The sequence below is a fragment of the Phalaenopsis equestris genome, unplaced genomic scaffold, assembly GCF_001263595.1.
Source record: "Phalaenopsis equestris unplaced genomic scaffold, ASM126359v1 Scaffold219034, whole genome shotgun sequence".
Classification (NCBI taxonomy): domain Eukaryota; kingdom Viridiplantae; phylum Streptophyta; class Magnoliopsida; order Asparagales; family Orchidaceae; genus Phalaenopsis; species Phalaenopsis equestris.
Window position 1 is genome coordinate 58949 of NW_018237437.1, and position 25881 is coordinate 84829.

Below are 25881 nucleotides of genomic sequence, written 5' to 3' on the forward strand. Positions count from 1 at the left end.
ATATATATATCTGTGTGTGTGTGTGTGAAAAAGCCCAAGGGCTGATATATTAATGATAAAGATATAAATAGGTTTGTATGGGTGGGCCTAAACACCCAACCCACACGGTACAACACACACCAAAAAATGTAAAAGATGGGTGCATATAGAAATAAAAAGAAACCCAAAAACCACCCGGGCGCTGAAAAAGTGTGGGTCATCCCAATCTAGTCTTGCCTCTGGCTCTAGTTCTCGGTAGTGATGCAGCTAGCAGATTGATAAGGTGCTGACCATTACCAGTAGTAACCAAAGTATCATCCATAAGACTCTTGAGCTCTAGTAGATCTCCATTCTTCTTCTTCCTCCTGGAAGTGTAAACCTGTCATTCCTCCTCTAAAGAATCCGCCTGATGGGGTAGAGCTGAACCAGAAGGAACAGTAGTACCCACAATAGGTTCTACAATATGATAAGTGTGAGTTACCGTTACACCGGTTACTTCTTGAAGAAGTGGAGTTGCGAGGTTCTCCTGATTATCAGTCTGAACACTCCCATTTATAGGTAATAATCCAGCAATATTGTTTTCCAATGGAGTCTGTAGATGTCAGCACCGCATCGCAGTAACAGTAACAACAGTGTCATGGGGGAGGGAGTCCTTAGGGGCAATAGGCACCTCTTGTCTGGTAGTATCCTTCTCAGGTGGAACTAAAATGTCCATAGGAGAGGGGTTAGACCCATCCTTATTCACTTGAACTTTAGATTTCAAATTAGGATGATGCTTGTGGCATTTAGTAAGGATATGGCCAAACATCTTACAGTGAGTATAATATGGGGGTTTGTGTTCCATGACGATTTGTTGTCAATAACCATTATGGGCTGTGCCTAACCAGACTTCAGTAACATCAGGTAAATTAATATTCTTTTTTACAAGTATTCTTGCCACCGAGGGTTTGGTTAGGTTTAAAGTAGGCAGATAGTTAGGCTGAAATTGGGCAGATCTAGTTTAAAAGGATCCCAAGGATGGCCCCAATAGAGTAGAGAACTTGATGGTGAAAAAAATGCAGCTTGAGACCAGATAAACTAAACCATACCGGTACAGTGGGAGTTTCATGATTTTGGTCGAAATTAGTAGACCACTTGAGTAACTTCATTGATTTACCTTTGATATTGAGATATTTCTTGGAGAAAATTATGGTGTAGTCTTCAGCCACTGTTAGTTGGATCAACACATGTCTTCTATCCATGAGTACCACTTTCCACTTGCCTACTAGCTTAAGATCATCAACGCTCTTTCTGATAACCTCCATAGGAGGGTGTCCCCACTGAAATTTTCTAATAAGAGTAAACTTGAATTTTTCCGTCATGGTAGAAATTTCTGTTTCAGAGAAAATATTGCATATTTTCCGACTTTCCTGCTTCCCTTTTTAATAAAAGAACAATCATTTGTACTCTCACGAGATTCCTTATAACTTGAGGGGAATCCCACTGCGGACTCTACCTGAGGGTTACCCACCACGTGAGCAAAGGAGACTTTGTTCGACCCAACCAAACAAGGAAGCGCCATCAGAGCAAGGAGAGCTGACCGAGTTAAGCTACAGCAAAGTTGCTGCGGCAGGAACAGTGAGAAGCTTCACGAGCAGAACGCAAACGCGAAGCAAATTTGAGACTCGGAGACTCTTAGAGCAAACGAACCCCGAGCGAGCGATGCCGAGCAGACTCGTCGAGCAGAGAGAAGACTCATGCTGAGTAGACTCGTCGAGCAGAGAGACAGACTTGTCAAGCAGACGCAAACGAACGTGGAGCAGCAGAACACCGACGAGGCGGGCGCGAGCCGAAGAAGCAGAAAGGTCGAGCGACAGAATCAATGGCGATCGTCATTCGAAACCCTAGCAGAGCAGTCGTCCACCATTCTATAGAAAGAAATGGAAAAAAAAAGAAGGGCTTATTCAGTTGAAGGAAGAAGAAGTTTTGACTCTCCACAGTATATATCGACCAATGCAAGGGAGAGGAAAGGTTATGGTTAGAGCTAAGGAAGAGTAGAGAAGTTGGTCGAGAGGGTTTGGGGGCTCCAAGAGGAGACTAGAGGGAGACAATGCGAAGCACTAGCTTGTGATCCTCTAAAATAGAGAATAAGAGGAGGCACAGGAGTTGAGCGTGGGAAGCTTGATTAGGAAAGCAGCATCAAGTAGTAGAAAAAGGCAAGTAATCACATCCGAATCGCGAAGGCGGTAATACCTTACCGTGAATTTCAGGTGATAACAAGGTTTGCATGATCAGAAAGGGAAAACTATGCGATTTAGGAAGCCTGTGCAGTTTGGAAAGAAGGTGGAGAACGTGTAGTAACAAAAAAAAAAAAACTTGACACCTTCCATTTCCTCTTTTCCTTTTCTATTTTAGTGTGTCCTTTGGTTTTGGCTCCAACAGAGCAGCCCAATAATTGCCCACTGCCTCCAATGACAGTACATGATTCATGAAACAGGGAGTGACGGGAGATTGTAAATGACAGTAGAGCTTAGGTTATAAATATATTTAGATAACTCCATTAAATTCCAATCCTTAGATTTGATCCAGCCATTGAATGTAATGGAAAGAGGGGTTGAATTGTTAACCATGTTCTAATTAGGTTAATTACATAATTAAAATTATTTAATTAATTCGATAAAGTATTTATAAAATCTAATAAATTAAAAATTCATATTTACTTGTATATTACAATTTGATCAAAATAGAATATACAATTTTATAAAAGTAGTTTGAATGATTTCAAGGAGTGTGACAAACGGAGTATTTTTAAATTTAAGTAAAATTTATCTATTTAGCGAATTTTGTATTACAGAGAGGGTTAGCTCGGATGTGACATTTTCAATGTTTCAGACACAATGATATAGTTCGTTCTACGAACATAAGATGCTTGAGCAATTTTGAGCACGATCAAGACAAATTGGATTTAATCAAGTAACATCAAACCTTTAGCCCGATGTATTCATCCTGAATGATTAGGTGATGTGAGATCTTTTCTAGGTATTTATGACATTTTAAATGCACAGTGCTATCATTTTGTAAATGGACTTCATTTGAGCAAAGTAAGTGGTTGTCGAGACAACTATAATTTGATTTATGTAACATCTCAGTTGATGGTGGTTGTCATACTTGATCAAATCGATTGGGAGTCTGCTCAAGGAGATTTTGACGCTCTAGAAACATCAGTTAAATCTCTCCTATAAACGAGCAACGTTTAAGCTATTTTAAGCAATTTTTTTTTGCTTCTCATTGTGCCATGCAACACACAATGTGGACATTTTTCTCAGACAATTTTGACTCATCAGCAAATTCTGTTTATGGAAGGGCGATATTCTGTGTTAGTTTCATAATATGTTGCACTTTTTGAACAATATTTGTGTGACACTATCATTTTTTGCCACTATTGGTAAATTTGACTGGATTGAAGGTGGAGCAATATGAAGGTCAACAACAAATTTGTCTTTATTGCATGATATTTCCATATAATCAGTTCATATTTGCATGAAATCAAAAAATAAATTGATGGTGCTAACCATTCTTTACATGAGACCATACTTGACACCTCTGGCACTCACTATCCCCACATGGAACACCTCACTATCATAACATTAAGCCATCCTCAAAGAAAGCTAAAAACATCCAAGAGAGATTTCAATTACTCATGTCCTCATTGCTTTCAAAGTCAAGATGGCAGTCATCATCAGTAGAATAATTGTGATGCAACCATCTTTGCTAGATCATAATCTAAATAAGCACTCTTTAGTGACATCAAAACTGGCCTCAACTCAAACTAAAGAACCCCTAAGGCTCATTTCTATAAATAAGAAATTTTCAGCTCTTATGTACAAGCTAAAAATAAAAATGACTTCTGCAAAAAGCTCCCTTCGTCTGGGAAGAACTAGTCTTTTGTAGCTTCAACTAGATGAAACAAGAACCAGAAAACCTTCTAGAGCGGGCAAAAATTGTAAGACAGCATCATGCAAAGGAAGCAAAGGCAACAGCATTAGGCAACATCCACTTAACCTACACAAAATTACCAGCATGAAACAAGCATCATCACAAAACAACAATGATGACATAATATTGTTTATGTGTCAAACTGTGACTGTCAAGCATGGTCAGAAATAACACTACATAAAATAAGTACCTGAAAGCAGCGGGCAGCACTTTCACTCTTTATATCAATTGAAACAGCCCTTTGGTAGAGTTCCCTAGCAATGTTTATATTTCCTTCTTTCCATTCCATCCATCCCCATGCCTAAAAAAAGCCATCTAGCAAAATTAGGAAAGAAAATATGGCAATCAAAGAATCCATTGAAATTTTAAACATAGAGGTTTAACTCGCATTACAGCCAGAAGAAAATTAATAAAAAACTTAAATTGATCTAAGATTCAAGGTAACTTTATTATCTTCCCAGGCTTTTAGTACAACTTCTTTCATGAAGGAAATAAAAAAATGTGAAGAAAACGTAAAGCACCATTTGAAAGTAAGGAAACTTTTAGCTTCATGATTGAGTGAGCTTGTAAACTAGTCCTGCACAGAAAGCAAGTTATTCTATTCTCGCTAGCTAGCGCATGCAAAGCAGGAAAATCTTTAAACAAATATGTTACTCAAGAATAAAAAGGCATAACAAGATGTTCAAATACAACCTTTTTCATCTCGACTATATATAAAAAACACAAATATTGGATAAAATTTTCTTTTCCACATTTACCTTTGCAACTTTTTATCTATTTGAAAGAAACATTTGCTGATATTACTTCCACAGAAATATTGATGAAAGAAAAGAAAAAGAAATTTTTATTCGACATATGTCTGTTATATCTAGTCAATGCTAAATTATCTTCGACCTATCATTTGTAGGTCATATCATGATATTAAAAATAAGGGTGAGGTGCAAGCTGCAGTATGAGGTGAGGGATCACAATGACTCTGGGACAATGATACGGATTTGTATGGGACAAGTACCCTTGGATGACATGCGGTGATAAACAAAAGCTTGGTGTGCATGAACTTGATGTGGGAGGTAGTTGGCATGGCTAGCGGCTACAGGCTATGGGAGAAACAAGGGCAAGGGTGCAAAGGGGAAAGCAAAAAAGAGGGGGGAAGAGAAGGGATTCCTGGAGCATTGGCTGGGGCTGAGATAGATGTAGGTTTTGTATAATTTTATATTTTTATTATGGGGAACTTACATACATAGCACTTAAAAGAGATATTTACAAATATCACACTCAAATCTTAATATTTACATATACAACAACAACAACAACAACAAAGCCTTAATCCCACTACGTGGGGTCGGCCACATGAACCCTTTTTCTCCATTGCATCCTATTTAGTGTCATTTTTTCATTTAGTTCTAGTAAATTAAGATCATTTTTTATACAATAAGCCCAAGTCTTCCTAGGTCTACCTCTGCTTTTCTTAACACAAGTCGAATCTAAAACATCTACTCTGACAAACATCTACTCTGCTAATCGGATCATCAAATGGTCGACGTTTAATGTGACCAAAACTTGTTGACCAAACCAATATTTACATATAAAGCATATAAATCATCTAAAAAGCATAAAGATAACACTTTGTCCGTTACATTCCCAGTGCAAAAACGGATGAGTAAAAATCAATCAATAAGGATTAGGAAACCCATTTACATAAGACAAAATTATGGAAAAACTCATGAACTTTAAACCTTACAACTCTATCAAAATGGGCTCTTTTTTTAAAAAAAAAGTTATAACCTTGTGTTAGACTTGATTATTCATTCGTCTCGCCAAAAAATAAAAGACAATTTCATACATTTTATGTTCGATTTATTAAGAAATATCTTAAAGAGAAATTTAATTGAACAAATAACAAAATATAGATAAAATTTTTGTAATTTGATTTTATTAATGATAGGAAGCTAAGATTATAAAAGAGAAACTCAGTTTGATTCCATAAAGTTGTCATAAACGTAGAGTCGATCAATAACAGAAGCTGTAGATTAATTTATGCAAATAACATACTTTCGGCCAATGATTTTATTTGTTTATCGTCAATTTTGGAATGTTCTAAACTTTTTTCCCTACGCAGTTGACAATGTACGATTTCCTTAAGAGAGAATAGGCTTAGGTACCACAAAAGATTAATTATTTTCGTTTTTATTTCTTCCCATCAAAGAGAACTGCAAATTGGAAGTTATTATAACTACTCTCATGTTAATTTGGACCATAATTAATTAAAACTTAATTAATGTGTAAGTTACCATAGCAAATATATAGTTACAAGAACCAATATTCACCCACTTGGTCAAAATTTTATCTCGTATTAAGAAATAAATTCATATATCATTACAAGGTTCCTAAAATTGAGTATTATCTTTCATGTATCACATTGATTATATTTCATATGCACATGCATAGTTCATAATGAATAAACGCCATGATACCTATCACGATCTGACCCAGAGCTTGGAACCTGACCCGAGGCTTGAAATTAATCAAGACGAGAACAGACGGTTAGACAGTGAAAAATAAATTATTCTATAACTAACATTTTAAAATATGAAAAAGCCAAAAAATAAAAAAATAATTAAAGCAATATACTTAAAATTTACCTCATTTTTGGTAGTTCGCATCTTCTATAAACAGTTTCTTTTCTATTGCACTTCTTTTAACCAATTAATTAAACCTGAAAAAGTTAGTTTAAAACAATAGTAAGCTAAACAATACTAATAAATACTCCTACTCCTAAACTATAATAATTTAATGAAAATAGAGTCAATATGCATCACAATTAAACTATAAAAAAAATATAAAAGAATTTCGCAGTTTATACTATCTAATATTATCATTTAAGGTGATTTTAAACAGTCCATGTGTCTTATCATATAATTTACATGTCAATATCTTTTTAATTTGTACTGTACAAAATCATCATAGGAGCATCGTCTACACCTGTATCATTTAAGATACTTCAATATCAAAATCTTTTTCCATTTACATGCACAGGTACCTTAGCGTTGCTCCGCTAGTACTATAAAAGGGTGATTTTATATATTCAAACATGCACATACAAGCAGTCAAAATAGTAACTCTCATTCCTATTTTCTTTTCATACCATTCAATAACCTTAATTTGACATTTAAATGGCATGCACATATAAATAATATACACTCAATAAGATCAATTGAACTTAAAGAGCAAGTAAAATCTATCTAAGAAAGTCATAGAGTGAATCAGAATAAAAAGAAACCAAATATTACTATAATTTAAAAGTATAAGTATTCACCTCAATTATAGATAATTTGTTTGCTTTTGAACTTGCATCACCTCTTTTAAATTAACACCTATAAAATACAGCATATTTAATTATCAATTTGCTTAATAATGTTTTAATTTAATTATTTACATATAATTGTATTACATTATTTTAACTAAGATTTTAAATACTTAAACATTAAGTTTAATCATTACATTAACAAACACTTTTAGAAAATAGAAGTCTAACATTTCTAGCTGTCATCATCCTTTTACCGATCCTAAAATGAAACTTCTATAAATTGAATCCCGATTTAATTAAACCTTATAAATAATAATTAATGATTAATAATATAATAAAAATTAATCAACTAATATCATAAAACCCTTACCTCACGGTTCGGTTCCATTAACCCGAAAACAATAATTCAGCTTAAACTCTCATATGAGAGCAAGACCCGAGAAAGCTCCTCTCCCTTCTACGCTCAATGTTTGTCCTCTTCTTCTTCACGCAGAACAAAGCAGCACGAAGTATTTCCTATTCAATGAAGTTTGAATACTCATGAGGAGCTTCCTGCTCGACAGTAGCGACTTGTGATTCTTCTCTTTCTCGCATGAGATGCTCGACAATCATGCGCGCATGTACTTTGGTCTACTCCTTCAACATCGACACCAAGTGCCACACCCGATGTTACCTCTAGAGGAAACGAGCCTTCCTTCTTCCTCCTTTCTTCTGTACATGAGGCTCGATTTGAATGGGAGACATAGTGTACTCCTTTGGTCAAAGCAGCAAGCAGAGCCATTCCTTCAACGAATTCTCCTCCTCTCTCGTTCTCTCCTCACCATTCATTAGTTTGTTTGAAGTGTTCCTTCTTGCGACTCATAAAGAAGAAATAAAAATTTTCAACACTATTTGATTATTTATTTATTTATTAATATTATTATTTAATAATTATTACAATCTCCCCTGATTAAAATTTCGTCTTCAAAATTTGCAAAATCTATTCTAAGTCTCAATTCACTTCTGATTAAGCTGATAAAACTTATATTATCCATAATTTTTTTTTCACGAAATTTAAATCTAATTCAACAAGATGAAACATAAACATAATAAAATAAAAATCTAGCATAAGATAACATAACGAAACTTCTCCTATTAAGTGAAACAGGGTAACATCACATTTAAAGCAATGTAACAACAATAACACAACAAAAGCAAGGTAACATAACAATAACACCACATATCCTTTGATAAAGACACACTAAAATGAAACTCATATAACATGCAATAAAACATGAAACTGATCAATCCCTAGTACCATCAACATCAATAGTAGGTTCTTTAGGCTCTCTACTATTCAGAGAATAAACTCGAGTTTGAGCTGGCTGTCCTGATTGAACTTGAGTAGTAGCTGAAGCGACTCTATCCTTCTATGCCCACATGCAGTCTTCTATGAAGGAGATTCAACGGATTTATGTTCATCTGATGTTTTTTGGCCAAGTGAACGGCAATATCTAGCTATGTGATCAGGCTGGTGACACCAGTAGCATGTATGAGAGCACATCAAACATTCACCCTTATGTTGTTTCCACATTTGACACAAGTGACTACGGTACTATGAGAACTACCACAATTGAATATATTAGAACTGAACATGGGCTTCTTCATATTGAATCCTTCCGATTGATCCACATGCTCCCCTTCATCAACACTTTTCCTCTTACTTGTCTCCTTACGAATAAGCTAGAAATCAATTTCTACTTGTTTAGCCCGCTCTATTAACATTGAATATTCATCAATGTCTAAAGGCACCAATAGTTGCTTGATAGAACCTTTTAATCCTGAAAGAAATCTGTAGCACTTCTCTGTTGCAATAGCTATCAGTTGTGGGGCTAATATTGATAGTGCAGTGAACTCTATTTCATACTGTATAATTGTCTTTCCCTCTCCACCAACTTGATGAATGTATCTTGTATCTGTCTTTGATCGGATAGCCGTACAAACCACTCCCTAAAAAGCTTCACAAACTCCTCCCAAGTTATCATGTTGGATATATCCCCTAAGAGATCATGACGTTGCCAACGCCACCGCCTTTCCGTTTCTTCATCCAGAACAAAAGTAGCTAACAATACTCTTATTTTGTCAGGGCACATCATACTATCTAATATTTTCTCTATCCTCATTAGTTGGTTCTTCACTTCAATCGAATATTCAATTCTCTTGAATAAAAGTGGATGTAGATCTTGAATAATTTCAAATGTTTATTCACAACGACCGTATCATTTCCAATAGGCTGTGATCTGGACTCCTGAATCAGTGGAGTCGGAGCATTTGTATTAACATTAACAGCAGGCGATACTTCTGCATTTTCTAATGAACTTCTCACTTTTATAGTCTCAGGTGCATCTATTTGTTTAAATTAAAATAATTATTTAATTATTGTTAAATTAAATTTTTTATTTTATTATTATTAAATTTTTATTGTAATTATCCTATTGGCTCTTTCATCGAAATTAAATTAATTATTCCAAAACCTTGCTCTGCTACCACTTTTATCACGACCAAACCCGAACTTTGGAATTAACCAAGGTGGAAACTCGATCGAACGGTAGAAAATAAAATTTTATTATATAACTAACCTTTTAATATATGAAACAGTCACAAGAAAATGAATTAAAGTAATGTAGCTAAGCTTTACCTCATTTCTGGAAGTCTACGTCTTCTATAAAAATTCTCTTCTATCGCACATATTTTAATCAATTAATTAAACCTGAAAAAATTAATTAAAAAAACAGTAAACTAAATGAAACTAATGAATACTCATACTCATAAACTAAAGTAATTCAATGAAAAGCAAGACAACATGCATGTCAATTAAATTGTATAAAAAATATAAAGGCATTTGACGGTTTGTACTATCTAATATTATTATTAAAGGTGGTTTTAAACATCTACTGTGTCTTATTATTTTATTTACATATCAATATCTTTTTAATGTGTATACAATAGTTACAAGAGTATTGTCTATATTTGTACCATTTAAGACACATCGATATCAATATTATTTTCCAATTACGTGCATGAGAATCTTAATATTTCTCCGCTGGTACTATAAAGAAGTGACTTCATCATAATCAAACATACACATGCAAGTAATCAAATAATAAATCTCATTCATATTTTGTTTTCATATCGTTCAATAACCTAAATTATGCATTTAAATGACATGCAAATATTAATCACATATACTCAATATGATTAATTGAACTTAAAAGTCAGTAAAATCTATCTAAACACGTCATAGAGTGAATCATACTAATGAGAAACTAAATATTGCTATGATTTAAAAGTATAAGTACTCACATCAATCATAGATAATTTGCTTGTGCTTGAAATTGTATCATTTCTTTCAAATTAAAACCAATAAAATATAAAATATTCAATTATCAATTTACTTAATTTTGTTTTAATTTAATTTATTAATTATTGTTGTATTACATTATTTTAACTAAATTTTATATACTTAAACTTTTTATTTAATCATTGCAGTAAAAAATAACAATAAAAGAACAAATATTATTATTGCAAAAGCTAATTGGCAGTTACAATCAACACTATGGAAACAAAAAATAACAACATATACGGCGCACGACTAGGGCAGATTTAGGGAGGTGGTAGTTATTACTAGGGACTTAAAAAAGTGGTGGCAAGGTGATAAGGCTGGACAGAGGAGGAACAACGATTAAAGGTGATCTAAAGTCGATGGAAAAGTCGTGAGGAGGATTCTGGCAGCTGTCACAACAATAGGGCTACAAGAAGAATGAATTTGGGCTGCTGGCAACAAGGAGGCTGCGAGGGGGATGGTTTTAGATGGTTGGGACATCTGCAGGGGTTCCAAAGGAATGATTATGGGCAGTTGGCAATGAGGCGGCGGCAAGGGGGGTGTTTCTAAGTGGTTGGAACAACATCACAGATGATTCTGACGAATAGAACAACAACAAGGACACAGTAGAAAGGATTTTGGGTGATTGGTAGCAATGAGGGGGCGGTTGGGAACATAGAAACTGCAAGAAAACAGTCTGGAAGTGGTTGTTTGGGCAGCTGCAGCAAGGAGAAATATGTGGCAGCAAAGCGGGAGGGATGTAGCGGAGTTGGGGAAGGAAAAATACCACCTCTGGAGCGAGATACATCCGGAACACCACTCGACCCTTGAAGGATATAATCAGAGCACAACTCGCCCTCGAATATAGCCCTAGAAGGAAAAATAAGGGATGCTGATAGCTGTCCTGACAAAAACACAATCCAAAACCAAAAATTCAAAACACGAAAAACAAATATATAAGCCTAGGATAAATAAAAGTGAACCCACTCCAAATAAGAAAGAAGTCTTGGATCAAAGGTCAAGACGCGACTATTGTCACACCTCATGCAGAGACGTAATCCTGCATCCGCTTCATAAGAGGGAGACGCTCTGCATCAGTCTCACAAGATTGAGGAAGCTTCGACCTTATCCGTCGAAACTACTATCTCTTCATAGTAGTTAGGTCGGTCCGCTAAAGGTAGCAAAAATGACATCCTGATAAAATAAATATTCATACCCTTTTGACACAACCTAAGCTGAAGCTGTATAACAATGTTGAATCTCATGAGCCAAATCTCAAGCAAGTAAATCTATAATTTATGACTCCCACTCCTCAAACTCGATTAGATGTATCTGATAAACAAGTTTGTTAGGAGGAATTAACTCAAGAACGATAAATATAGCAAGCTGAACCACACTAAAGTGTAATCACTCAAGAGATGTCTCTTCTTCTTCTTATTATTCTTCTCAGAAAAGACCTACATGCCACTGTAGAATGTTCCTTCTAGCAAACCTCCTAAGGCTAATTCCAACATTGTGGTTTATCCATCCTTTGTAATCATCTATCGGCGGAAACACAGTTGAACTGAGTTTTTATACCCAAAGGACTCCATATAATCTTCTAGAGGTGGCGCAAAAGAATCTCACATATGACATGTTGGACCTCCAACAATAGGGGCAACTCAGACGACAGGATATGTATCTAAAAAATTACGAAATTCTCTTGCTTGAGGTTCTCATGTGTCTAGTATCAACACCTCCAAATCATGGCTCATTTGGACATCTAATATCATGCTACTGTTGCTCCTCTCAACACCTGCAGAAAGGTAGTTCGGGGAACCACAATCTGATACCTTGCATGAACGCCCATTACCTCAAACTCACTCTCTTCTAGAGCAACTACTATTAACTCAGTTGGAGTAACTCTCATAGGGTCAATTAGTATCGCTGATATTTCTTCATCGTCGGTAGAAAATTGATAATCCTTTCTGAAATCTTCACCTTCTCCTGGATCATTGTCTATTTCTTTAACTGTTCTCTGATCAGTGAAACAAATCATTCTCCTGATTGAGTAATCTGATTCAATATGCCCAAATCCGTAACGCTTGAAACACTTTTTGGCTAGGACAAATTTAAGAATGTGAATTAGTTACATTTGTTCTCCACTCGGGGTTAGCTTTGATGTTCCCTTGAGCTTACTCTTACTGCTCGATTCTGAGGTTGAACTCGGCCTGTAAGGTATGACAATCATCCAGTGATGTTGCCTCTCCAATTTTGAGCAATTGTCTAAACATCTAGTCAACAATGAACTGATATGTAATGACAACGCATTTCTCGTTTTATTTTGGACCAAGCAGTGATCTTTGCATTTTCCCTCATGCTAGCATAGGCGCTTTAAATTTTTCCAACAGAACAACACACTGCTTTTAATTTGTTGGAGACTAGTTTCACTGTTACGTCCGGGGGAATGAACTACACTCAAAGATATGTTCTACTATCCATAGCCACTTGATGAACTCATCCGGATCCATTTGGCGATCAAAATATGACAAATTCAACTTTACATTGAAATCCAACTAAACTAATATTTCAGACCAACTCTTCGGGGTAGGGGTCATCTCTAGAACCTGCATAGTGGAAGGAATCTACTGCATTCTTTCAAATTCGTAAGTCACAATTGTGGCTATGGGAAACTCTTGTGGAAAACCTATATTGCAGTTGGAGGATTCTCTGCTGCACATTCTTTATAGAAGTTTCTCAAACATCTATTTGTGGATTTCTCATGAAATGCATTGTGGCATTTCCTCCCGATCAGGCATTTGGCAAATTATTATAAGAAATATCTTAAAAGAGAAAATTAATCGAACACATAACAAAAGATGAATAAAAATTTGGCGATTTGATTTTATCAATAATATGAAATTAAAATTGTAAATAAAAGAAACTTTGATTTCATAAAGTTGTCTTCAAAATAGAGTCGACCGAATAATATAATCTGTGAAAATTAATTTAATCAAATAACATATCTCCGGACATTAATTGATCTTGTTTATCGTCAATTTTGAAATCTTCTAAACCTTTTTCCCTCTTGAATTGATGGTGCATGGTTTCTTTAAAAGAGAAAAGGATTAGAGATCCCAAAAAATTAATTATTTTACTTTTTATTTCTTCTCATTGAAGAAAACTGCAAATTGAAAGTGATTATAACTCCTCTCATATTAATTTGGAGCATAATTAATCAACATTATTAATGTTTAAGAACTGTAACTATATTAGTTACGGGAACCAACATCTCACTCAGACTGTCTCTCTCTCTAACAAGGAAGTAATCTTTTATGCAGATAAGAAGAAGAGACCCACAAACAATATCTAAAACTGCAACCAAAAAAAGGGGGCATTTACTTACATACCGCCCAATTGCTATGCATTTACATATCTAACACCTGAATTTTACACCACCCACATATTTCATATCACATCAAAAGTACCACTATTTTAATTTTTTAAAAGTGAAATACTTTTTTAAGCATAGATAAGGTGGCATATATGTCAAAATTTAAAATTGAAGTTTAGGTGTTCATGATTTAAATAAATAAGAATTGAGTGGTACGTATGTAAATCTTCTAGACAAAAGGGAAAAAATATAAAAAACTGAAAAACGAAAGATTCCTGCATTGCTGAAGATCCAAACTTTTTAAGAAAAAAAAAACGGAGATAACTAACCAAAGGAATAAAACAAAGAGAGCTTCAGTTATGTGCACTGTCTGAGGTTAAAGAGAGAGGAATCTATTTCAATTCTCCCGAGCGTGTTATAAAATAATGAAGAGGCAGCAAGTCAAATGTAGAAGATAAGCTTTCAGCTCGAATTTTCTTTTTCTGCCATTTTTTTCTTCAGCCACACGGAGCACAGTTAAGGCAGAAGGATGGTAAATGAAATTAACCTTGTTCAGACAAAGGAAGGTCGTATAAGGCAAGCAAGAAGAAGAAAAGGAATGGAACAGCAGCTTATGTTCCCACGTGACACCAAGCGGCTGATGAAATAACGGAGGAGAAAACGTAGTCTTATTTTTGTGCTTGTTAGACGATTTTAAGTGTTTTTATGTAAATATTAAAGTTTGTGACATATGTAAATTTATATGTTTTGTGTGCTATGTATGTTAATCTTTTTTTTTTTTTTTGAGTTTTTTTTAACAAGATTGCCAACAAATGGACCTCAGCGAGGCCTGAGTGTGAGAGTGAGAGACCTGGAATGAGGGCAGTGATTTTTTTATTTTTATTTTTAACAAGAACAAGCTTCGAATCAACAAATTCTAAAAACTATAACATAATTCTTCAACTTTGTTTTGCTAATAAGACAATTCCATTGTTCAAAAAAAGCCAGATCAACTCCATCAACACACACCCTCATCATTATTTTCCCATAAAAAAGTACTGCTGAAGTAATCTTTTACTTGTAAGACATACAACAAAAATATTCAATGTATTAATTAATATGTGCATCACAATATACATACTAATCATAATCAACCAACAACAGCAGAGAAATTCACTTGATAAGGGCCAACATGATTTGCAGGTTGACGAGAGGCAAGGTCAACAAATTGTGACGCCGGAGCTAACCAAAATCACGACCAAATAATAAATATTATTGCTGACTTCCAAAGAATGTATAAGACAACTCCTCAACCAAAAACAACACACGAACAATGATGACTGCAAACTTAAGAAAAGGAAGACAGCATAAAAGACAGAAATGACCCCCTATAGAAGAGGGCAGGAAATCCAGAAGGCAGAAAGAAAGTTATTATAGAGCTGGCTGGTAGCGGCCAGCAGGTTGCAGCAGTGCTAGAGGGTTCGCAGGTGGTTGACGGCCTGCAGGAAAGAAAGGGATGGCGAACAGCGACCTAGAAGAGCTCGGCGGTGCATGGGACAGCACATCGAAGAGGGAACAACCTGGAAAAGGCGGCGGGGGTCGGGACAGTGTCCAGAAGAATGGACAGGAACCTGGAAGGTGCAGGATGGGTTGGAGGCAGCAGGATAACTGCTGGAGGTGGCAAACAGCAACAGAGAAGGTGAGCAGGGGGGCCGGTGGTGACTAGACTTTGGCTAGATGGCAGGCGGCAGCAAGGAAGGTGAAGGACAACAGAGGTAGTTGGGGGAGATAAGTATCCAGCAAGGACGGGTTACAGTCGGAGCAACTCTTAAACCGTTGAAGACGATCACCACCTCAGATGAGTTACAACCGGAACACCTACTTGCCGTCAAATAGAACCCTCAGAAGAGGAGCACTACAAAGGAAGTAAACTGGAATTTGGAATGATCAAAAACTAACCCTAAAGCACTCAAATAATACATATATAATAGTTGTTGGTAGGAACGGAAGGAATAGGAATTGGAAAGAAATATAAATAGGAAAGGGGATAGAAGAGGCAAGCAATAGAACATGAAGAAGAACCACCTTTTGGAAGGGAGTGAATTAGGACGGTGGGAGAGGGGAGGGGCGGTAACTCCCGCCCAATAGAAGGTTGGCTGATCCCGCCTCCCAGCTGGACCGGCACCTGCTGGACCAACCGGTCCAGCTACAACACCACATCAATCTCCTGGGGTTGTGGGAGCTCCGACTTCAGCTGTCGGAGCTTTTGGTTCTTCGTTTACCTCCCTAGCAGCACCTAGATCCCACTGGTGACGGCATCTTCCCCCAAAACACTTGAGGAAATTTCTCCACTTGGGAGCGTACAACCACAACGGTTCAATCTTCTACCACTGAATGGAGTCGAGTCTGCATGTCTATCTGGTTCCTCCAACATAGTGGATGAAAGAGAAGAAATTTTTCAGACAAGCCAATTGTAACATCGGGAAGTTGCTTTAAGTAGTCGCGCTGAGGGGTGCCTGTTCCTAAAAGGATCATTGGGACTACCCCGACGATATGGACGAAATTCGTTCGGACGGGCCCGGGTGGGGCCTCCACCGCCGGCGCTTTCTCTTGCCTCTGACCCTAGTGTCCCTGGGCCACGAACTCCTTTAGTTTCCCCACCTTGATAAACTCCTCAATGAGACCCCGAAGGTGCCTACATTCCTCCTTGTAGTGGTATTTGCAGTACTTCCTTGCGTCTCGAAGAAAACCTCCGACTCTCATTGATGTAATCTCTTTCAAATACTTTGTCTTGGATGGCGTCCACGACTTCTGCCATAGATACCCTCAGAGGGGTAGCCCGCAAGCCATCATAATCTTCATATGTTGTTCATATCGCAGCGCCTCTCTCATAGTACCAAGCTGATCGCGGGTCTCGATTCCTTGCTTGGCCGCCGTATCGGTTACAACGTTCAGTGCTTCCGCCATTGCGTGAGGACTGGTCTTCTTTGAAACGGTGTCGGATGGGCGGTCTACATTCTTCCCTTGGTTTCGACTCGCCTCCCGGGGGAGCCTTTCTTTGGGCGTTGCGTCCTTCTAGTTCTTGCTTGGGGGTATTCTCCTCCGCTAGCATATGATTGTTGGCCCTTTCCAACAGATCAGCTAAATCTTGAGGTTTGTTAATACTGAGGTCTTAGGAAAATATTTCAGACCTCATGGCTTGCTACAAGATGGCTACGACGGCGTCGACTTTGATGCCTTTCACTTCAAACATTTTTTTTTGCAAAAATACGATGAACCATTGCATACTCTCATGCCCACCCTACATGAGCTGCCATAGGGACTGCACGCTCTTCGTGGACTTTTGGGTGCTAGCAAATTGCGCCAAGAACAACCTCTTGAAATCAGTAAAGTTGTTGATGCACCCGACCGGGAGCATGTGAAACCACTTCAAGGGTGACGACCTCAAAGTGGTGAAAAACAGACAACACTTGAATGCATCTAAGATCTTAAGCAAGCATACAGTCGATTTAAATGCGACGATGTGATCGTTGGGGTCTAATCATCCCCTATAAGCTTCCAAGACCAACAATTTGAACTTTTCCAGGGGCTTCGCTCCAGAGATATGAAGGGAGAAAGCATTCTCCAACTGCGAGGGACTTCATTACGCCCGACGCGTTGCCTTTCCACTAGATCCAATTCGGCGCTTTTTGGTTTTGTGAGTTGTCAACCCCCTCGAGGCCGTGGTTCCCCCTCCTGTGGCCGTGCGTCAGCACCAGCTCCTACGGTCGGTTATGCTCTTGTGGGGAATGATTTCTCAGCATGCCTGTGATGGCCCTTAAGACCTCGGCGACTTGGCCCGTCACTTGATCCATAATTTGAGTCATTATCTCCTGCATTCTTCCTCGCATAAGTTCCTCCATGTCATCTCGTGGGGGGTCAATGTTGGCCACCGCTCTTTGGTTACTCCACATCCTCTGTAATTGTTGTGCTCTTCTCCTTGTTGATAGCATGGCTCTATACTTACCGCACCTTTCAGGATGTTGAATCTAAATCTATCCGGGAAATATGCTTAAGGAATAGAGCGTTGGGGCATGAGAAAGAAAGCAATAACACAATAAAAAATAGTAAATTTGCATAACCTTTATTCATGAAATGGACCACTTATTTATACGAACAGGTCCTTATACATTTACAAAATATACCCCTATAATACATAGATACGATGGTGGTATTTTAGTCCATACATAAAGATCCCCATGGGGTCCACAAATACGATAGTCCGACAGTTGTTAGGCCGAGTGGCTGCTTGGCTAGACCACGATAAGGTAGGGCAACTACTAACCGAGAATCCTCACCATCCGCCTTGAAGTTGAAGGGCCCGTTTCTTCTTCACGAGCTACCCAAGATGAAGGGTGACGGGTTCGACCAAACGGATTTAATAAGTTGAATTCTTCAGGGGTGATTCTTTTCTTATCTGTATAAAATGCACCGTTTCCACGATGCAAGGAGAAAACTACTCGGTCGACCATGTAATCTCAGATCGCTCTTGTTAGGCCCAACGAGACCACAGCACCTCTTCAGTTACCCGTGAAATGTCATCGCAATTCGTGCTGGCACCTTTAACATGTACAATCATAATAAACATATTGAGCATAATCAACATACAAGAGCAGAGAAATTCACTTGGCAAGGGCCTACATGATTTGCAGGTTAATGAAGGGCGAGATCAAGCAAACTGTAGATGCAATTCACAAAGTCATAATTGGCAAGGAAATGCGGTAAAAGCAAAACAAAATTGAACCCCTATTTGAATAAAACTCAAGACCTTAATGGGTCAGAGGTTCTCTCATGGCAGGATTAAGAACTTCTCTAAAACAAGATCACAATTTGCAAGACCGCGATTAATAGAGGGATCTTGATTCTCATGAAGTAGAATGCACATGCGAGCAAATCACGAACTTCTCCAAAATGAAGCTGGAGATTCGCAAAGGCACAATCTTGATTTCCTCATGGGTGCAAATAGAATATCCTTTTGAATCTCTCATTGAGAGGATGACCAAACACACAAGCAAGTAGGCTGCTGCAACCAAAGTTACATGCGAAAAAGAGATCTGTTAAGGATTTTCTTCAATGTAGCAAACACTAGTTCATCAAGCATGGCCAGAAGTAGCCTTGCAAAATGGGAGATTTCAAGGGTTCCTCGCCAGCCAAAAAATCAATATGAATCCATAATTCGAGCAAAAATAAGAAACAACAAGTCAAGAGGCACTTTTCAGAAAACAAATAATTAAGAAAGTGATTTTTTCCTCTAGCTATGGCTGGATGATAAAAAAAGTTGTGCATGAATTGTTTCCCTTTTATTCCAGCATCTGAGTCATATTTATAGAAACTGTAGAAGAGTTAATAAGAGGTATACAAAATTAAGAATTAAAACTTAGCTACACAAATAATTACAGCAAAGTAGCCCACCCGGATTGGTGAGGTGGCATCTATGAGCCTATGGATTGATGAGATGACATGCAAGAAGTGGATTTAGTCATAATACATGGAGGGCTATTGATACGCGCATTAACTGAATAAGTTGATATAAAACAAGATATCACGCTTAACTATTAAATATATATTATTTTGTTATTCTACAAATAACAAGCATTTTGAAGATGTAGATGTTCGAAAAAATCTGAAACTGTTATTTAGAGGAAGCATATATAAAGGACAGCACATTGTTGAGAGAAAATTCCCCACTTCACACAATTTATTACATTTGCATTTGTATAGTTTTCCCATTTAACACGGCTACTAGTTCCTACATAAAAAATGCTGCATAAGCCAATGCGCGAGATCTAGCACAGACCCCACCAAAAAACCCAGCACATATGCCGCTCTGCTGTTGCCTTGGTCACAAGGAAATGCACATTTATGGCAGTTAGAAGCCGCTCAGTCTTTTGTAGAACACATTTGTAGATAATTTCCAAAAGCACATTGTCCAACATAATAGCGATGAATCCAAGTTTAATTTTACTATTAGTTGGAAGATCAATTCATCTACTCTTTACTCAAAGCATAATGCTGTACCATAAGTCATTAAGAACTCAGCATAGAAACGGTGAAATCTTTTCGGTTTAAATAATTTACTTTGTAAACTTGCAGACAATACGTTTTCTAGAAACCCTAAATAATAGAAAGAATCCGCAAGAGACAGTAAAGAACAAGAATGATTAAACCATCGACTGAAATTGCAGATAAAAGTGATTAGTTATTCTTACAAAACAAACGGGCTGATGCTTGGGATCAATTGCAGATGCTCTTCTGAACAGAACACGGGCAAGATTAGCAGATGAATGCTTGTACTCAAGAAGAGCAAGAGACTGAAGGAGCACAGGATCCCTTGGGTTTAGAACATGCCCAATTTTAAGAAGTTTCCTTCCTTTTTCAACGTTACCTTGATTAGCTTCAAATAATGCCCATATATGCCAGGCAAACCTATTTTTTGGACTCGCTTGAACTGCTTTCTGCATCAAAAGTAACGAAAGCAAAATGAGAGCATGGAAAGATACATATTTCAGAAAAAATGTTATTCTTGTAAAATCATGCAATCAGGATGAGAGGACAAAGAAAATCAATTCCTTTGTATTATGTGTGAATGTCGAACAGTAAGACAAACAATTTTACAAAATTCAACCTTTTACATTTTTTTCATTTAAAAAAAGAGATAAAGGCAGCAACACTCATAATCTGTACAGAGAAACAGAAAAATTAAATTTTTTGTTGATACAAAGTCTTGCAACATTAAGGGTTAGTTTATTTCAATCATTCAATGTAATTTGGAAATGATTGGAATTGAGTTTCAGAGATAAGTTACAACCTAGACACACTATATTTAATTGTTTTGTAGAGTCAATTTGCTTATTTGTACTAGCGCAATGAGTTTCATTTTTTATTCCACCCTTATGCTAATTTTATCTTATTCCATTATTAGTAAAGTAAAACAATATTCTAGCTTATTATCCTATTGACTATACATATTTTGTCATAATTAAATGTTAAAAGGTAAAATCATTTATGAAGGTGAGTTCAAAAATAGAATCTCACTGGCATCCACTTTCTACAAAAATAATTGCTTGAATTTCAATCAACTTAAACCACTTCTCACAATAAAAAGTAGCCCTGCGTGGTACATACATGGATAAATAAAAAAGAGCACAGAATCAATTAGAAGAGATGGAAAGCAACAGCATTTATAAGAACTAATTACCAGAAACCAACTTATGTTGTGATAAATTGGTCCCCAAGTAAACGGCTTAGAGTTCCTTATTAGAGCTCTACTAATAATAATTTAACACAGCCTCGGCATATTTACTAAAAACACCAGCACTATGTATAGGTGATAAAATCCCTTGTTTAGAGTTCCATACAGCTAAAAATAGCAACTGCTCAAGGGAAAGAATTATCAGCCTAAAGTTTTATACTAACTGCTCCAGAAAAACTACCTATCAGGCACACGATCCAGGCATGATAATTTAGATGACATTTCATTCAAACATGAAAAACCAGGTGCCAGAAGTACCGTAGAATTTATCAGTATCTTGACTACCACATGCCATACAAAAATCACTAACACCAATTCTAGAAATTTTACCAACAATTTTTTTTCTCTTTTCAGACTTTTCTTAATGCATTATATCAAATTAACCTTTTGTATTTAATCCCTAAAATTCAACTGGCCTATACAATTTTCTATGATGCCACACAACTTTCTCTTTTTGTTGCAAAGGCATATTAAAGGAAGTATAATCCAACTAACTGAACTTATCAATAACGCTAACTCAAAAGATAAACCTATCAAAACAAAATGATAAATTCAATCACTTGGGCAAACCCAAATAGATCACACAACATAATTTTTAACACCTAGGGACTGAATGATGAACACAAATCATATGAGCAAAATGGTACACCCCAGTCAATGATATTGGGCCAACCAAAGGTGTAACAAAGGAGATGAATTCAGTCAACCCAATTATGATCGATAATTGTCCTCACTTGTACTCCTTAGGATCAAGTGAATGGAGATTTAGTCTTAGTAAATAATCACATAGCAAACTTATATTTTAATACTTAACATTTATAAAACATAAATATAAAAGTGTGTATAAAATTGTCTTCAATTAATAAGAGCTTCTAAAACACTTCATGTATAAAATGATAGGTACCCAAAAAGTCTTTATCTAAGTCAAATATCACCTTCTATGAACATTGTAACTATACAATGTGAAAGCTACACAAAAAGATATGTCAACTGATTAACGATCAACCTACTCATTTCCCCTCCCTGAAAATCACAATAATAATATTTGGTAAACTCTATGCTTAATAAGATAAGAATGCCAAAATAAAATTCAAATATAAAAAGAAAAGAAATAATGTGCAAGCTATTTAAGCAACAACAATAATAATGAATAAATGTGCAAGCTATTTAAGCAACAACAATAAAAAAGAATAAATGTGCATTGAAATTAGAGATTAGAGGTAAGACATTATTAAACATTCTGAATATTTCAAAATTTTTTTAATTCAATTCATCTATATGAACATATCAACTATCAGGTAATTTGTGAGTCATGCCAAATGCCAAGATTTTAAATTTAGTTGTTTTGACCTTGAGCTTGAAGAAAAAATGGACCTGATTGTTGGTGGAGTCGTGGCCACCAGAGATCATGCATGGACACCAAGTGAAAAAGTCCACATGAACATAGCTAAGCAGTAGATTCTAAGCAAGCAAATGACTCAATTGAAGGGTCAAATCCTATCCTTAACAAAGTTGGATATACTAGTCATTTCAAATGTCCTAGAATAGAACAAAATAAAAAAAGATGGTGCATTTTTCTTAAGAAGTTAAATTAAACAATTAGTTGATGAATGCACTGATGAGCCTAGCACAACACATGCAACTTTTATTCAACAAGTTATGAAATATTGAAAGAAAGTTCGGAGATAAATGAAGATATGTCGTTGTAATTGTACTTAATGAAGTTGTTAGAAGATCCTACAAGGAGAGTTCTTTATGTCAACGGCTCTTAGGCATAGGGTTAACAACTTATGCTACTTTTTTTACCATCGAAATGTATGACTGTTATGTTATTATTAACGTGTTTTTTATGTTTGACGGATATGGATGTAGGAGATGTTACTTTTGATTTATCAGTGTTATCATATTTCATTGTTTTTTCTATGCATGATTGTGTTTACCAGTGTTGTTTTTTTTAATAAAATACTTTTTAATTCATGATATTTAATTGTGTTTGCTTTCTTTTAGAATAACAACAATAAATAACTTTGATATAAAAGGCGTATAAGAATTATTACAGTTGCATTATAATTAATGTATGAGTATTACAACTCATATATTACCCAGATCCTTGCATGGCATCCACATACATTGACAACAAATAATTTGGGTAATTGCTTATGAGCCATCCAACAAAATTCAATATGTTTCGTCTGACATAGGCTATACTTATTGATCTATTGAAAGAACTTTACCAAAATTATGGTCTCTATGACTCATCTAGAATGACTTCAAGAGATGTGTTAGCTATAACGCTCAATATTTTATCACAAAATGAGTAATTTCAACACTCAATAGAAGCAATTAGTAGATATTTTTCAATTGGTTTGAATGTTCTACTCAGCTTATCTTCAAAAGTTATCAGACAAGAAGACCATACATTCCAAAGTACCACTATAGAGATTTCATAAGATTAATGCTATATGTCATACTTTAAGGTAGGTTTGTGTGCATCTTTCCAAAATTGACTTACACACAATAATTATAATATGTTATTTAAATGACCTAAGATAGTATTGGAGCAATTGATGGAAGACATGTGGTTGCACGCATGTCTAACAAAAAAAAGATTGCATATATTTGACATTGTAGTCCGCGTAAGTGATTCACTTTTGTAATTGTTGGATGGGAAGACAACGCACATAGTAGTTGTATAATTAAATTTATAACCAGAAATCATAAATACAAATTCCCCAAATAAACTTCAGGTTTGTTTGAGTATAAATTAATTAAAATTTTTTAGTACAATACTAAAGTTTATATTTATAATAGAAAAATATGTTGGATATGCATTACAAAGTTGATATCTCAAACAATTGCTTGATATAAAATATCAAATTTATGATTTTGAAAGAAATAACCACATACTTCGAGGAAGAAAAGAAATATTTAGCATGAGATATTTATCATTACATGGTGTTATTGAGAGGTTATTTTGGAATTTAGAAGAAAATGAGTTAGTCTGCGAGATATGCCCACATATTATTTCAACAAATAAATAAAGAGTATGGTCATTATAAGAGCTCTCCACAATTATATTCGTCAGCATCCTTCATGTAGTGATATTGATTTCAATAGTGCAGATTTACTTCTGGGTCATGGAAGCAAGTGCAAGAAGCTATGAGTACGAGATTGAATTTTAGTACTACTTTTAATCCCAAATCAGACCGACGATCGAAGCGCACCATTCAAATGTTAAAAGACTTGTTGAGAGCTTGTATTTTGAATTTCAAAGATAGTTGGGAGGACTATATTCCATTATTAAAGTTTGCTTATAATGATAGCTTTCAATCTAACACCGAGAATGACGTCATACAAGACACATTATGGCAGGAAATAAAAATCCCATTATGTCGGTTTGAGGTTGGAAAAGAAGAATATCTAGTCTCCGTCAGTGGATCAGGCCAAAGAGAAGGTTCTTCATATTCAAGATCGACTGCTGCAACCCAGGATCATCAAAAGAAATATTGTGACCGAAAAACCAGAGAGAGAATTTAATGTTGGAAATCAAGTTTTTCTGAATGTTTCGCCTATGCGTGAAATTACTAGATTCGACCTGTGTAAAAATTTTCAACCTCATTCAATGGTCATTTTGAGATGATCAAGAGAGTCGACATTTTTTCATCTCATTTAACTCTTCCCCCAAGGCTTACAAAAGTACCTAATATCTTTCACTTCTCTCTACTTCGGCACATGACAACTCATATCATCCAGTATGAGTCATTTATGATTTGAGGAGACCTGAGTTATGAAAAAATATAATATCGCATGCTAAAGCGTGAAGTGTCACGACCGGCCAGGAGCTTTAAATTAACCAAGGCGAGTATATAAGGTCAGAAGGTGAAAATTGAAATTTTACATATTAATGTTTTATAAATAATATTTTGTGATACCCAAAAGTTGATAAAATAGATAAAATTTTAGGCGATTTTAAAATGTATCCCAGTTTTCACATTACTCGAAATTTAATCGAAGTAATTTTATAAAATTTTAAACATCGAATTGATTAATTCAATATATAATACTATAAAATTTTAAAGTTATAAATTTCCTAATCTGACATATACGCAATGTAGCCACCATCATTCCACGCGTGATTTAGCCCTAGATGCAATCAAAGAGCAAGATTCTTACTCCAGAGGCTTCGAATCCCTCTCCCATCTCTCGGTTCCATTCGTAAGAAGCTCCTCTGCCCGATTCTTATAGTTGAGGAGCCAAAACTTACAGTGAAATAAGCCAACTGCACAACGCAAGTATACGTGTCAATTAATAATGTTGTTAAAGAGCACCACGTATCGATCCTATGAGAAAAATGTTAAGAATTATTCTGGGGGGCAAATCTCTAGTTTAATATACTTCTAAACCTAATTTAGTCAGATCACAACAAGAGGCGGTTTCCTAAAATCCTATTAAAACCAAAAAGCAAAAGATAACGAATTTGGAAAAGACAGAAAAACAACAGCAGACAAATTTTACCATTCTTCAAGATATGTGAAGCTCGAGCCCTGCGATTTAGGTGATATGGTGGCTTGTGATTTTACTAGACTTTCCCCTACATGATAGTTGACAACAGAAAT

The 25881-nt window shown here is 35.9% G+C and overlaps 1 protein-coding gene across 1 annotated transcript in view; it reads right to left on the bottom strand.

The window, feature by feature from the left end:
• The window catches only part of LOC110037363 (protein high chlorophyll fluorescent 107-like), a 33370-nt gene extending 12896 nt beyond the window's left edge, over positions 1-20474 (bottom strand). Inside the window, exons 1-2 of the mRNA XM_020741994.1 lie at positions 20223-20474; positions 4145-4255 (exon numbers count right to left, since the gene is read on the bottom strand). Of these exons, the coding sequence (XP_020597653.1) occupies positions 4145-4255; positions 20223-20474 (363 nt within the window). The remainder of the gene's footprint in view (positions 1-4144; positions 4256-20222) is intronic.
• Positions 20475-25881: the final 5407 nt, after the last annotated feature.